General features: G+C 29.5%; 1 protein-coding gene across 1 annotated transcript in view; it reads left to right on the forward strand.

The window, feature by feature from the left end:
* The window catches only part of RhoGAP19D (Rho GTPase activating protein at 19D), a gene marked incomplete in the record, with an annotated part of 292,498 nt that overhangs the window by 262,947 nt on the left and 12,748 nt on the right, over positions 1–16,803 (forward strand). Inside the window, 10 exon segments of the mRNA XM_067047479.1 lie at positions 1,044–1,229; positions 1,318–1,453; positions 3,994–4,148; positions 4,237–4,325; positions 5,304–5,541; positions 6,823–7,038; positions 8,141–8,276; positions 10,688–10,824; positions 14,070–14,250; positions 15,648–15,795. Coding sequence (XP_066903580.1) covers positions 1,044–1,229; positions 1,318–1,453; positions 3,994–4,148; positions 4,237–4,325; positions 5,304–5,541; positions 6,823–7,038; positions 8,141–8,276; positions 10,688–10,824; positions 14,070–14,250; positions 15,648–15,795 — 1,622 coding nt within the window.

Here is a 16,803-nt window from a genome sequence, read left to right on the forward strand (position 1 = left end):
TTCGTTTAAAATTCACATTACTATTATATTTTTTATGTTCTAAATAAAAGCAAAGATGAAGTATTTTCCTTGGTTTCGTTTAAAATTCACATTACCATACTTTATGCAATAAAAACCATTATTATAATTTAGTATTTTCTTAAAAGTTTGAAATAAATATTTTCCTCTTGATTATAATTAACTTTGATGTAATTAAATTTGAATTTAAAAAAAAAATAAGCTCACTACTTATTTAGTTTTGTATTTCTTCTCAACAAATAATTAGAAATTAACATTGGTCTTCATAATTGATTCAAGTCTCATAATTATTCTTACCTAAACTATTGTTTATTCAAGCGCCTGCCTGTTTGTTTCTCTACTACATTAGACAGAAAAAAGAAACTTGTCTCTACTTGCTCAACTTCATTGTCCTAGCCATAGTACTTTTTGTTAACTGTCTGTATTTACTTCTTTTCTCATCTTTAATCCTGATACTTTTAAAAGATAGTTTTTAAAAATGGGTTGTATGCTGAACAGAGGAATGGAAAGGGATTTAAAAAAACATAAACTATGGATGAAGTTTGTTCCTTTTCGTCAATTAAGAAAGGTTGTTTTTAAGTTCAATTGTATTTTATTGAAATCATTAAAATTGTTACCATGTTGTTTGTTTTAAGATGCAGAAGGGTAAAAATGTGTCACATATTTCAGTATAATAATCGTGAATCCTTGTAGATTGTACCTGAGGATGTTTTGTTAGGTTAAAAGGTTTTAAAAAAATAATGAAATAGCGCTTAAGTAAAACCAAATCATCTTAACTTAATAACTTAGTTTCAGCTTCAAAAGAGAATAAATCCCAAAATTATTCACATTTTTTAGATTACTGAAATATTTTTCAATCTTGGATTTGTCTCAATTTATGTTTTGTGTCTCCATGCCTCATACCCCTAGTTTGTTATATATTATACTTATACATGTGAAATACATGTCTTTCATCGTTAAATATTGAATTGTTTTTAAAAATGTTTTTCTTTTTTTTAATTTTGCTGTAATTCTTTTACTTACAGACCCCAGTTGATCATGAGAGAATAGACTTGAGCACCAGCAAAGCCTCCTCTGCTGATGACTACACAAAGAGAAGGCATGTTATTCGCTTGTCGACTCCCAACATCTCAGAGATATTGCTCCAAGCCGAGTCTCAGCATGACATGTCCAAGTGGCTGAGTGCCCTTGGTGGTGGACTTCCACAACAAGTAAGTTTTTTTATCTTTTGTACTCTCAAGTAATAAGGATATTTAATTTATTTTTTTGTCATGCTATAATTTCTTTATTTCATTATAGGATTCAGTTAGTAGCGGTCAGAATGTCTCACCAGTTGCCCCTCATAAGGGGATTATGAAGCTTACTACCACCTTTAGGAATCGTTCTCCAACTGGCCAATCACCCGTCAACAAGACTCGTAAACCTAGCCAATCTGGTATGTATTTGATAATTAGTAGAATTTATAGATTTATTGTTTTTCTTTAAAACTGTCTTCTAACAATTTAAAGTTCTTGATCTTGAAGAACTTAAGATCTGAGAAATAATTTTGCTTTTAAAATAAGTTAATAACAAAAGAAGTTTTAATTTTTTATTTATTTTTTTCAAGTCTCCCTTTTTTTGTTTCTCCCTACCTGTTCATTTCTGACTTATGGGGACTATCCTTGAGGTGACCCACCTATTGTAACCAGAGTGACAGGGTCTTGTTTTCATTCTGTGGGATCACCACAAAATAAAAGTCAACCAACCTGCTCAGCCAGAATTGAACCTGCACTGTTGGAGTTATGAGGTTGCTAAGGTGACACTTCAACTCCCTCTCTTACAATGACCTCATTTTCTTGAATATTTAACATCCCCAGAGTATAAATGTCAAGATTTATTTCACGGGGTCTCTGCGACTCATCAGTGGACCTTAGGATGGTGAACATAGGGTTGTTAAACACTACAAAAAAGAAAAAAAAAGTCATAATAATCCAAACTAATGCATGAGTTCAGATTACTGAAAATTTAGTGTGGCCAGAATTTAATAATACATGCTTATAAATATGTAAAATGGAAAATATTTACTGTGTACTACAGTATTTATCTGAAATAATTTTAATTTAAAACGATTCAAACGAAGAAGATAAAATGATATTCATATTATAGTTTCATATAAAAAAATATAAGATATAAACATTGTGATGTGAAAATCATTAGAAGGAGGTCAGAATTGTGGTCTATAAGAACAAAAGTAGTTTTCAACCTTCTTATTAATAATCTTATTAATCGCCAACGTTCTGCCCCATGATTTAGCTCTTCTTCAGAGGTGTTGTGATGGGTGGATATGCAAAATAACAAAGAAATTTTAATTCCACTCAATTCAAATATGAAAATTATGATTGTATAAATGATTTTATAGCACCAATATGTATTAACTTTCCTCTCTTTTATTAAAAATTCAAGTAATTAGTTATTTATAATGATATTATCAGAGTTATTATTGTAATCAATTTCGGTAACAGAATCAGTATATCATTAGGACCAAAATCGAATCTAACAGCATTTATCCCTATAATTTTAAAGAGAAAAATCATCTACAAAAAAGAACCTGATATATATATTTTATTATACAAATAATAGTAATCTTAAAAAATTATCTGAAGAATGGTTTAGATTAGCCCGACTTTGCATTACTATAGATTCAGACTGTACTTAATTTGAAATACATTTTTTTTTTAGGTTTTTATAGAAATTAGTTATAAGTCTCTCAGTTTTTCTGGAGGTATTTTAAACATTGCCTGATATAGTAGGGCTTGCTTATGAATCATACCGGCAGTAGCCAAGGAAGTTTTCCTTTCATGACTGCCAGTAATGAGGTCAGTTATGATATTTTCATCAAGATTCTAAAACTTATTAAAATTTAAAATTACCGAGGCCATCCATTGTCAGCCATTTAGAGAGAGCCTATTGATGTAATCGGTAAGATAAGAATGAAGGAAGCTATTGGTAGGCAATTATAAGTATGATTGCTCCTATCATAAGTTATTCATGAAAGAGCAGGAAGTCTCTCCCTTATGCGGAAGGCACAATGCATAGAGGTAGGTTCCGAAGCTGATTAGTAATCATCAAAGCACTGTATTTACCTCAGTGGCTGCTTGGCACTGTAGATATTTCTAGTGCATATTAATGAGATGATAGATGTATGAAACAATAGTGTACTATGCATGTAGGCCATTCAAATGGTATTTATTTTTGAGAACTGCTAAAAACCAAAATATTCTTTAAAATATTTTGTATAAAGGGAAGATGATCAGAGGTGCGATTAGTGAAGTGAAGAACTAAAATTAGTCAAACATCAATTAGTTTATTATTTACGCATTTGTGCCACTTCAATTTTTTTTTCCATTTCTTTTGGTAATTTTCTTATATTACTACTTATTAACCTTATATTGCACACTACCTTCTTATATTTCTATTGTTATTCTTTCTTATATTTATGTTATTTATTCTATCATTGTTGTTATCTTGACTACTTAAGCTTGATAAAGTCCTGAAATTTAGACCATGATAACAGAACTCAATAAATATCAAGTTCTGCTAATTTTTGTTCTTCACTTCACTGACTGCATTCTCAACCATCTTCTCCTTAAATAAAAATCTACCATCAACAACTAACTCACCATTAAAATTTTAAGTTGGTTGTTTCAGTACCATAGATTCTATAACAATTTTCTTAATTTTCATGTCATAAAACTGCTATAACAAATCATGATTTTGTGAAAATCCTGTATGTGATGGAATAAAACAGAGTTCATTTTCGGTTTTAGCACACCAATAAAATTATAGATCAGCAAAAATTATCTAATCAAATTTCAAATTTTAATTTTTGTAGATCTGTGTAAATAGTAATTAACTGCTTAGAATTTAAGATAAAAATATATTTCTTAGTTGACAAAAATAATGAATGTGTTTCTAATTTTATTTATAAACTTGCAGAAGTTATTGTTGGTTCACCTAAAAGTAAAACTTGGAAAGGAATGGTCGCCAAACAGTTGAGGAGGATCCAGACTGGCTCTCCTGTATCGCCGACCGCACCACCTACCTATCCAGAGGGAGCTACTATCGGTGTACCTCTCTGCCTTTGTCCACCGGTTGGTATATACATCAAATATTTTTCTAAATTTATTATTTTTTGTTCTTTTATATTGAATTTATTTATAATTGACCTAATGTTTTCAGTCTAAAAACAATGAGTTTGTGCCACTGCTAGTCGAACTGTGTACAAGTATAGTTGAAGAAAGGGGGTTAGAAATAATTGGAATATACAGGTGAGTTTATTTCAGATATTATTATCTAATAATAGTGTACTTAATTGAGGCAGTAGCTGGATAAAAGGGCTTCTGCCTGAAAACCATGTTCTTAGAAATCACCTAAAGTTTTCTAAATCATTATCAGTGTTTAAAATTAACTCTCATTTATTGTTACTGCTAGTTTAATTAAAAATTATGATACAGCTTTAAAATTGTGATAAGTTATAAAATGGACATCAAGGAGTGTAAAAGTACAATTTCCTGAAGAAACAAAAAGGCTTTTGTTTTACAACACTTTTTCCAGCTACTACCTCAGTTATGGCCTTTTGTGGAAATTAAGTCAGTGGAGGAAAAAGATGTCCTTCTGTGTTTTTGACTTTTTTATTTTCTTATTTACGTCTTTGAGGTTCAGAGGCCCAATTTGTATTAAAGAAAATATTACATGCACTATTTGATTAATATACTACATATCCCATTTTAGACAATTCTTAATTCATTTCAATAATAATATAAAAAATTGGAATATATTAAAAGAAGATCCATAGAAAGATAGGAAAGAAGAAATTATTACAAAATAAGAATAAAAGAAAAAAATGAATTAACACAATAAAAATAGAAATAAATTAAACATAATAAGAAACATTAGAGATCAGTTAAGCTTCTGTTTCTTTTGCTAATTTTGTTTAGGTCTTTGTTGTAGTTTTTAAAGAGTTGACTCTCGGTATGAGTGAATTCTTCTGTGATTAATTACTCTAGTAATATAAAATATATTTTAAGTAGTGAATAGTTGTATAGAATGGTATTTAATGATAACAAATAAAGCGCCAGGTTATAGATTTTTGGACTAAAAAACAATAGTATTATGTATAATATATCAATGAAACATTTATTTATGTATCAATAGTAATTCTTAATATTTCACTAGAAATATTTTCATTATTTATATTAACTAATATAATGAGGTCATTAAGTAAAGCATACATTGATGGTTTCCAGGGTACCCGGTAATACAGGAGCTGTGACATCACTTACGGAGGCAGTAAATAAGGGCCTCGAGAGTGCCCTCCTTGACCAGGAACAGCGATGGACGGATGTCAACGTGATATCCTCTCTCCTCAAGCTGTTCTTCAGGAACCTTCCAGACTGTTTGCTGACCACTGAGCAGTACCCCATGTTCATCGCTGCTGATAAACTGGAGGATCCCAGGATGAGAATACTGGAGATCAGGAGGCTGGTAAGGCTTTTTTTGTTTTTCTCCCTTTTAAATGTCAGCACTTTAGTTATGTTGTAATAGTTCATCATTTTTATCAGAAAAATAAACCTTTCTTAATTTTATATTAAGGATATATAAAGTAATAGATATATTATCTTTCATAAATATCCTTATCTATTTTATTTTGATTTGGTAAAAAAAAAATAAAATAAATAAAAGCTGATCTGTAGTTCTCGTTCTGCAGTTTTTATTGAGCGGCTAGGGATGAAAGGTGTTTGATATTTAAAAATAAGATATCTATCTCCAGATAAATATTGTTATATGCATACAAAATAACTCGGAATGTTATGAGAAACCAACCAATGACATTTCTCAGGGTTGTTAAACCATAAACATCAATGTATTTGAGATCAGTCTAACAAGGGGAGCGTATAGTGTGTCCTCTGTAATAGATAGGTTATCTTTCACTGATTTTGATAAAACATTTTTTGGTGATCCTACATTGAAAGAAAATCAACATATATCACCCAATGAGTCCTATGAGCTTACAAAAAAAAAATTCTGAACCCACTTTATTGTAAATCCCAAGTTAACAAAGTGCATAATTACTTCTTAATGAAAAAAATGGTTAAATTACTTAGTAAACTACCCTTATAGATTTTTCTATTCCAAAATTGATAGCAGATTTTGATTCATTATGCCAAAAAAACTGTAGTTATAATAAAATATGTTCAAATGTAAAACTTATATATTTTTTTCAATTCCAAGGGCTTTCAAAATTTTCTAGCCATGAAATTACGGTTCATTTTGAAGCTCTCTATCTCTTCTTCAGTTGATCTGATTTCCAAGTTCTTGCATTTGTTAGAATGAGGAGGGTTTCTTCTATCAATCCATCTATTTAAGCAATTTTGCATGGCATTATTTTGGAAGGGTTCCTGAATTGTGGGCAGTTTTTGAATTTTTTAAAAAAATTGAAGAGTGTGGCTGGGCAAAATTTTTAGTTTTAGATTTACCTAAAAATTTGATTATACATAGAGGTATTTCAAAGTGTTAAATACAAATGTAATGCCAGTTGCGATAACTAATTCTTTAAACATACTTCACTACATATATAAATTAAATATACTTCACTTTTTCTGAACTAAGATTTCTAGTTCTGCTCATTATCTCAATTCCTATATTATTGTTAATAAAAAATTGTTATGTACACCTTGTAATTTTTCAAGTTTGAGAGTAGTGTTTATTCTATTTATTTATACAAGCGTTCCTAGTTTGTCAGATACAAGCATTTTTCTCTAACAGGTCCATGAGCTTCCAGATCATCACTTAGAAACATTAAAACACTTAATGAAACATTTGAAACTTGTTGTTGAGCACTCAGCAGTCAATAAGATGGAAGCCAGGAATTTGGCGATTGTGTTCGGTCCGACACTTGTTCGAGCTGGTGATGACAACATGGTTACTATGGTCACTGATATGTCACACCAATGCAGAGTAGTCGAAACACTCATTCAGCATGTGAGTAAACATTTTTTTTTTTCATAAATAAATTGGTATCAAGAAATATTTTGGCATTTATAACGTATATAAAAATTTTTAAAATCCTTTGATGACAACTCTAAATAGACACAGACAGAATAAGAGTTTTGATTATTGTCTTCAGTAAGCTTTACCAGCTGTATATGAATCTAAAATTAGCCTTCTGCAATTTTCCTAGAAGAATATATTTTGCTGAAATAAAAACATTAAGTTATGATGAGTTGGTTGTAATAAAGTATTCTGACATATTGTACAAATTGAAATTTTTTATGATTTTGGACTACAGCAAAACCAAAACTAATTCATTATATAGTTTCACATTTAAAATGTTAAACTAACAATTTAAAAAAAGAAAAGCAATGTTAGTCAATAATATTAAGAAAAAGTAAGGAATATCATTAGCCAGTTTGTTAGAAACTCTGCTTACTGCGTGTCCCCTCAGTTTTCTTAGTTCTTAGTCAAAATCATTTGAAGGAACCTTTCAATGGGCTGTTTTTTTGTTTTTTTTAAATACTTAATTATGCAGGCTTTTTTACTTGTTTGCTACTGGAGCACAGATTTTCCAATTCAACAAGACTTAAGTCAATATTCAGTTGTTAAAAAAAAAAAAAATGAAATTAAGGACTTAGTTTATTATTTATAATATAATATATAAATATTATTATAAATTATATAATTTAATATTATGGAGTGAAACATCAATACCTCTTTTTTTTAACTGTATCATACTGAAATATAATAAGACTTCCAGAAATACTTTTTGTCTCCTTCAGAGATTATTTTGGACTAAATACAATTTTTCGAAGCAATGATATGTGAGGCACACTTGTAAAAAGATTGAAGCTATCACTGGATAGCAGCCACACTTATTGAGGGTTGATTTCATAAATTTTTAGAAATTTGTCTCCTTATAATATTGGTATTAAGTTATGGTAAGCGACTCTTGTTGGAAGGTAACTAACAAACATTTTAAAATTGTTAAAGTTTTTATTTTTTCAGTTACCATATTTCATGACCAAATGCTCCATATTAAAAAAAAAAAAAACTGTAAATTTATATATATATATATTTTTGTTTTTAGGCGGACTGGTGCTTCAGTGATGATGGACCTGAAAGTTTGGTTCTGGATGATAATAGTTCCAACGAAAACCATTCTCTTCCTGAATCTGAGACAAATCAACAATCCCTACTCTTAGGCAACGTTCACAAGCTTGGCGGTTGGTATTAGTCCATAAGTTATAATAGTAGTATATTTATTTGAAATTAGTATTAAAGAAGTTTTATAGATATATTTTGTTAAAATTTTCAAAACTGTTCTCAATATTTGTCCAACTTTTACTGGGACTAATTAAGCAGAATAACATGTACATATAACCATGTAAACTCCTAATTATTTTTTTTATTTTGATCATATAAAGTTCTGTAAAAATAGTCTATAGCTTTCCTATCATTATTTTTCATTGTTATTGTGTCCCCATAAAATATGTTAAGGAGTGGAATATCCAACTGGGTAAGGCTCTTTACTACTAATGTTGTAGTTAGTAGCGAAATGAGATAATGATTTCTTACGTGTGAGCCCTATATGGGATGGGTCACCTCCGGACTGTGTGCCCCAGTGCCACGCTCTGCTCCCTGGCTTCCTCTCTGGACAGCTAATCCATTCGGTGGCTGGTAACTGGGTGGGGCCAGGCCAGAGCTTCCTGTAGTGTCCCCAGGTTTCATCAAGTCTGGGATTAGCTGTATCAATTTTTTAGGATTAGGTCAATCAAGTTCAGTTTGGCTCTTTTCTTTCTAGGTGCTGCCATTATAGTATTTTCCTTTGTCACTAGATGGCGCTCCTTGATACTTCCATATAATTCAAGAGTCCCCAATCTCATAGCCCCCCAAATCATAAAATTTCAGCTCTTTGGACTGAACAATGAATATATTTGTAATATTATTTTTTATCACAAAGTTAGGCACAATAGTTGCTACGAAATTATTATTTGAGAAAAATTATTTTAAATATGCAAGCCGGTCAATCCTTACCAACTAAATGTTTTAATTTTTTGCTTGTTAATAAGTAAATAATTTTTATTTGAGATTCCTTTCTTTTGTTTTTAACTTTTAAATAAAATTTTTGGGAACTAAAACAGTTAATGACTGAAAAGGTCAATGAAACTAATAATGCATCGACTTCTTTAAAAAAAAATTTAACTGACTTAATTGGTGGTGTATTCAGGTATGAATAATTTCTCAAAGAATTATTTGTTATAGCTACTATTTCATTTATGTGTGATTATATATAATTTTAACAACTTGTCTATTTGAAGTGCATGTGATGTTGGAATGATACTCTTTTTCTCTTTCTGTTATCAATATCTCGCCTGATCTGTACAGGTTTATCATTTTTGAATGGTACTGGTGCACTTTGGAGTACGATTTTGTTTTAGCTTGTATTGGGCACTTTGGAATATTTTTGAGATGTCTTATTTTAAATTATAAAATTAAATATAATAAAAACTTTTGCTGTTCATTCCACTGCATGTGCATTTCAAAACAAGTGTAAACAGGCATCTATTGTTTGTGTTTGTGTGTATATATATTTTTTACATATTTGTATATACACACACTTATATGTTCCGAGCTTATGTTATAGTTTTCTTAAGATTTGCTCATGTGGTGCTTGTTATTCTATATTTTAATTTAGTTTCCTTTTGTGTCAATTGATTATTTATATAATTTTGGTTGGAAACACACAATATCTACGTCGATTATACTTACTTTATCATTGTGAATCTGTTATTACTATCTTTTTTTCTTCTGTGTCACTTTTGCTTCATATATGTTTCAATTTTATAACTACTTCTCGTGAAATAGTGTTTATAATTCAACAATAAAATCATAACAGAGGGCACCACAGGACACTATATTCCATCCAGAAACTTAAACAGAGTTCTTCACTTGACATATTTAAAATTTATTTCCTAAAATTTTTAGAGAATAAATATCTCTTTCCATTTAAAATGAAACCTGTTCAACATTCTTAAAATGTGTGTTTTTGTGGAGTCTGCATCAGTTAAGAGTTAACTTCATTTTTTACATGAGCCAATATTTGAGAAATAGTATCTCAAATTATAGAAAATTAAATCTAGTTCATAAATCTTTTCTTCTCAATCATGGCTCTTCTGCTGCAGAGCAGCTTCAGGAGCATGCATGTGGAGCCAGAATCATATTTTTCGATCTTAACCAGCTGACTACGTCTATTTCAGTCCACTCCTCTTTTATCGAATGCTTCCTTGACCCCACCATAGTCTATGTTCTTCTATTAAAAGTTCAGCTGGATTTACTACCAGGCTTGTTCTCATTGTAATATATCTGGCATTATACCTTTCTGTTTTCTCCTTTATGTTGTTATTGTTGCAGACCCCTCCATTGCTATAGTATTTCATATTTCACACACTCAGTATGCACCCAATGCCATTTCCTGATGTATCTTGTGTGTTTCCATCCTTTTTTATGAAGCAGTTTCCTACCATTTATTGGACACTAGCAAAAGCGTTTAGAATAGTTGGTGAGTACGTAGAAGTAGAGTTGAGTAATCAGAAAGGAAGATTTCCTAGAGATGGCTTGTGGATCTGTTGTACAGGTATGAAAAGTGAAGTAAGTAGGAGAGACATCGTTTCGTCTATCATTACAGCCGCCAACCGAAAAATGATGAAGTCAAAAACTCGCAAAAGTTTGCCTTCCACTGCCGTTCCCAGCGATGACACCTCGCCAAATGATGTAAGCTATATTTTTAGTATTGTTATTGTTAATTGTTGCGTCATTTCATGAATTCTGAACTATTACAGGTTATTATCTTTATGTTTAATTTTTTGTATTTTGATCTTTACTTATTCACAACTCTTGTATAAACTAACAATGATTTTTCATGCTTTATGCATACTACTATGTACTTAAAATACAAAAACATGAAATTTATTTTTAATATATGGCAATGGTTTAACCTAAGTTTTAAGCTTTCATGTGGACAATGGGTCCAGAAATTCCAGATCAACTCCTAATCAAATTTGTTATATATTGGAAAAACATTTAATATTAGTAGTACTAAAGAAGTTATCCTATATCCTTATTTAGTAATATATAAGTTATCCTTTTAATCTTTCTGAGAAACAGTGATTTTTATTTTTTATTATACATTCAAAAGTTTCTCATTTTAACTGCATTTTATATTGAATATACAAGGTGCATTCACAAAATTTCAAAGCTTTTTTTCTGAGTACGAGAGGGTGACCATTTCTACCAACAAGGTTAAGTAGTAGGGATTGGATTCTTCACCTCTCACACTTAGCACATCACCAACAAAATTTTGACCAAGTTCAATGTGACAAAACTACTACAACCATTTACCACCCCCGATCTAGCTCCCCTGACTTTTCTTTTGTTTCCCTGAATAAAAAGAGACCTGAAAGGGAAATGCTTTGACACGATTTCAGTTGTCCCGGCAGCTTTGACAAACTCCGTTAAATGCCTTCTATGAGAAGAGTCCTTATAAACCAATGAACAATGGAAAAAGTGCTGGGAGCGGTATGTTAATACCAAAGGATCATATTTTGAAGACTTTTAGTTCACTGTACAAAAGTGTTTGATACATTTTTGGATCTGAGACAATTATTGAAACTTTGTGAACGCACCTCTTATTATATTAAATGTAGATAATTTATTTTAATGTAAATATATGTGTTATTTGTGGCATGTTAGCTATATTTTTTAAAATTATTAACTATTTTTGGAAGTGAGATAGATATGTGAGCAATTGCAGTAGATATAGGTACTTGAAATTAAGCTTTAGCTATTCAACCTATCTCTAAGAATAAATGTGGCTGCCTAGCATTATACGAGTGCTCACTGCTGGCTGGCTATGTATCCATCACTAGTTCGGTGAGACCCCTCATCCTACATGAGGCAATATTCCTCGGTCATTAGAAAACTTCTCTTCTGTTAATCTACCCTGAATTTTGAGTTACCATTTGAAAAAGAAATGTATTTAATTTTGACTTAGCAACAACTCTGTTGATACATTGTGTACTGGCAAGAGGGAAGAATCCCTCTGCTCAAAAATAGTTAATCCTTTCGTTCCTTGGTTTTTAAAAGCTTTTAATAAGCTGAGGATTGGATTAATTGCAAATTTTCTCCCAATAATGCAATAAAATGTTTCATTTTGTAGGTTATTTTGGTTGAAAATGTTCCAATAATGCTGATTTCCCTATTCACTTGTATTATATGAAGGGAAGTCCTGGTGTTTGTTTTTTGAACTAGAAATGCATGCTAGAATGGTTTTTATAATAAATTAAACAGTACTTACTACATTTACCACTGTTTCTTTCAATGTAATTTATTGCGATTTGAAGATGTAGTGTTTAAAATGTGTTTTTGAGATATAGTCATTTACAGGTATTGGCATTTATTTAAATGATTTTATGTAAAATGTAGGAATTAATTTTTCCTATTACATAGGAATAATAGATCCCAAATATTGGATTATGTTTATAAAAAAAATATATAAGTTTACTTAATTATTTATTTGTACATAAATTGAATTATTGATTGTTTCATGCTTTTGCTTTAGTTGCCTTGTTTGTTGTGTAGTAGATGTTCAAAAGTTTAAATTAAGGCATGCAGATTGATTTTTGTATTGTTTTTTTTTTTTTTAATTTAAACCTTTGAAGTTATTTGAACTAGTATCTTACAACTCATATAAGTGTATTAATTCTTCATGTTTTCAATCAGCTGATAATTAATGCCTCTATTGTATTTACATAGGTATTTTTAACCACAGGGGTGTATAGACATGACAAAAATATGGTTATAACATCAATAACAATCACGTAAAAGCAACATCATTAAAAAAAAACTATATGTATTTCTATTTTTATTTTATTTTTTTATAGAGGATATTTTCTCCTCTTACACAAGGTTTATGGTTTACCTTATTTATATCATTAATCCTTGTCCTGTGAGATATGAGGTTAATCTCATTAAAAGGATAATCTCTTAATCCTTATGCAGAATGATAAAGCTATTCTGGTAAATTTGAACATGTTATATCTTCTGTACAACTCTTGTAGATTTTTAGTGAAGTTCATTCATAAGGTACTTTTTTCCCCTCTTAGTTTATTATTCAATTTAATGATCACGTTACTTTCTATTGAAGAATATTTTTTCTATTTGCAGTGTGTCAACTAACTAAACCTGGGCACTTCATCCCATTTATTATACCAATGCCATCCCTCCCACCAGCCCTAAGGAGACTTCCTTCTGGTGATACCCACCCATCCTGACAACCAGGACCCATCTTACTCCTAGTCATCCTAAAATCTAAATCAGGAATCCTCCCACCTAACTTAGTGACAGAAATTGATCACTATCACCATTGAGAATAATAAATGTAATTCTTAAATTAAATCTTATCAAAGGTTATTATAATAAGGTATAAAAATTGTTAAAGGAAATAAAGACAATTAATTTTGCTTAACAAAATTTTCATTTTATTAATGCTCTTCTTATTTATAAGAATTCCTAAAGAAGTACTACTTTCTTTGGGAACGAAAGTGTAAAGGATTAATCACACACTGTTAATATCCAAAAAAATATTAATAACAACGGTCATATATAGTCTAAAGGTAATTGCTATGTGTGTAAGTGAATTCATTGCTATCTAATAAACTTGATTTGGATTCGTTTTACATAAATTATTTGGCTTTAACACAATTTAAAGATAAAATCCTTATTATTAAAGGCCAAATACAGTATCTATTAGTCAATATTGGTTTGATAGATCTAGTCTGAAGAAATTGAAAATATGATTTTCCTTCAAAAATTTTTTTTTTTTCAATAAATTTAAATTTATCTCAATTAAATAATATCTTCAAACTATTGATTCATGAAAATTATACCCTAACAGAATTTTTAATTATAATATCAATAACTGCAACATTATATTGTATCAGCGTGATGACTGTTTACAGAAAGGTGATAAAAAGGAGAGCATTGGAGGAAACCTCCTGCAGCGAAGGAAGGAAAGTGACCCAGGATCGAGTGAGAACAAGTCGGCCACTACTAGCATAGCAGGTGCCATAGCCTCTGGGGTACGTGGCTCGGTATTGTTTCCAGGAGCGATCGATCTCCACGCCCAAGCAAATATCAACAGTAAGTCTCCTTGTTTTGTTATTTTTGTCTATTTATTCAAATTATTTTGGCAACCAAGTTACTTAAGGTATTAATTTTTTATTTCTGCTCTTGTCTGCAGCAGATTTTTCATGATATTATAATGCTAATTCTATAAAATGGTGCAACTTTGTGCCTAGGGGTATGAGCTTGGGCCATATGTAATTTCAACTTATGAATACATTCTAGCAGCTGAATAATGAGAAAAAAAAGTTCAAATAAATTCTCGTAGATTGTATTTTATCTTAATTTTTAATTAATCTCATCATACCAGATGCTATGATAATTAATTTTTAAATTAAAAAATGTTACAACTTCATCTAGCCTTCATCAGGGCTAAGAACAAAGAACAAGATAACAACCAATCAATAAAAAAAAAAAAATTAAAAAGGAAAATATAAACAGAATGATTATAGTAAATAATTTTACAGAATGAAATTAATAAAAATAAAGTGATGATAGAAGTGGAAAATAAAACGTATATATGTGATTAAATAAAATAACATAATTAAGGAATTAAAAATTTAAAGTTAAATAATGCAAAGAACAAAGAAATATGAATATTCTAATTTAGTAATAATTTAAAAATTAAGGTTATGGAAAAAAAAGAGAGAGAGAGAGAGAGAGAGAGAAAGAAAATATATGTAACTAATGAAATATATAAGTATAATACTAAAATAAAGAAACATAATATAAAGGTAAGTTAGACAAAAGAAGTAATAATGTGGGTAGGGAAAATTAAGAAAAGAATAGAGAAGGAGAAGGGGATAAAAGAAAGATAAGAAAAAAACAGAATAAGACAAAGAGCTTACTTACTAGTAGGAAATCGGAAATCTAAGTGAGCTCAGCGGTGTGTGCGGTAAGATTCTGAGTTGAAAATACGTTACAAAGATGACCGAATTACGGGAAGGTGAGAATAGGTCACAATAGGTAAGAATAAGAAATAGAAAATATTTAGAACTAATTTAAAGAGAATTTGTTAATTGAAATTGATATAATTGACGAATATAAGGATACATTGTGCATGAGTATGGGGTAAAATTGTACAAAATATAGAATAATAATATTTTCTAATTGGAAGTTTTTCCCCTCAGCTTATTAACAAATAAATCTAGACAACTTCCTAGAAAAGAAAATTCAGAATAATTTTATTTGTATGTTATATATATATTTATATATATCTATATATTGCTATATATTAAAATATAAGTTCTTATGAAGACTTAATATGATGTGCTAATTCAATTCGTACATAAACTGTGGGCTTACAAAATCTATGTTAAAACGAATTTATTATTATATATATGTGTATAGTTAAATTTATTATTGTCTTGAGTATGCAAATTACAATTAGTAATATGATATAATGCATTGCCTAGATAAAGAAATAGCTTCAGATAAGACTGATGGAGGAGAGGCTAAGGAACCACCAGCCAGCAAGTCGCCACCACCTCAGCCACCGACTAGCGATGGAACCATACTCACCTACACTGGTCTATCGGAGGCCTACAAGGAGAGAATTAGAAAGTATGTTACTCTAATATTTTTTTATAGAAATAAAATTGTTTAAAGCATTATTTAAAATAATATTTTCTAATAAGAAGATAATAGTGCTAACTTAGTTCTCTTCATTGAATACCATGAGTTTGTAATAACAGAATACCTAATACATTTATCTAATTTCATTTTTTTATTATTATATTGTTACATTCATTAACTAGTCATAAACTGAATAATATGCTGTAAAACATTTTTAAAAACAATCTAATATTTTATTTACAATAAAATTTTTTGTAAATACATTATTTTAATTTTTACTTATATTCAGGTTAGCTACCTTATACACTATTGATATCATATGTTTTTAGTAACACATATTGAGTAAACAGTGTCCATCACCATAATAATCTCTATTTAACTATTTTAGAATAAATTATTATAATACATTGCTACATTATCTAATTACAGTTTTATATATTTGTCATGAAAATCATCAATACAAAATCATACCTTTAATTTTTTCTCCTTTTGTTAAGAACATCATTAATTTCAATATATTAATTCATTGTCTGTTGTTTCTAAATATTTTTTGAAGTTAAAATTATCTATACAGTCCAGGTTATCACGTTTTTTTATCATATATTCTGATTTACTATATGATTTAACCAACTTATAGAAGGAGAGACATCCTTAATTGAACTCTGCATACTTAGCTCAGAACTTCTGTGTGAACCCCCAATGCAATTTATATCATGAACTTAAATGTCCTAGCTAATCTGCTGAATTAATATGTTACCATTATGATATTACATAAAATTTACTAGATGTGTTATTATGTAAATGCCAATAAATAAATAAAGAAGAAAATATATGTTTGACCAAAATTTCTATTTAATTTATCTTTTAACTATTATGGATTTTTTTATTTGCAATTGTCTAAATTGTGAATAACAAAATCCATTAATTAATGACAGTTAAAAACTCCTGAAAATGTTAGTAAATGTAAATAAAATTACCTATCTGTTTGTATATATA

The sequence above is a fragment of the Halyomorpha halys genome, unplaced genomic scaffold (assembly GCF_000696795.3).
Source record: "Halyomorpha halys isolate HHAL.00 unplaced genomic scaffold, Hhal_1.1 Scaffold482.1, whole genome shotgun sequence".
NCBI classification, from domain to species: domain Eukaryota; kingdom Metazoa; phylum Arthropoda; class Insecta; order Hemiptera; family Pentatomidae; genus Halyomorpha; species Halyomorpha halys.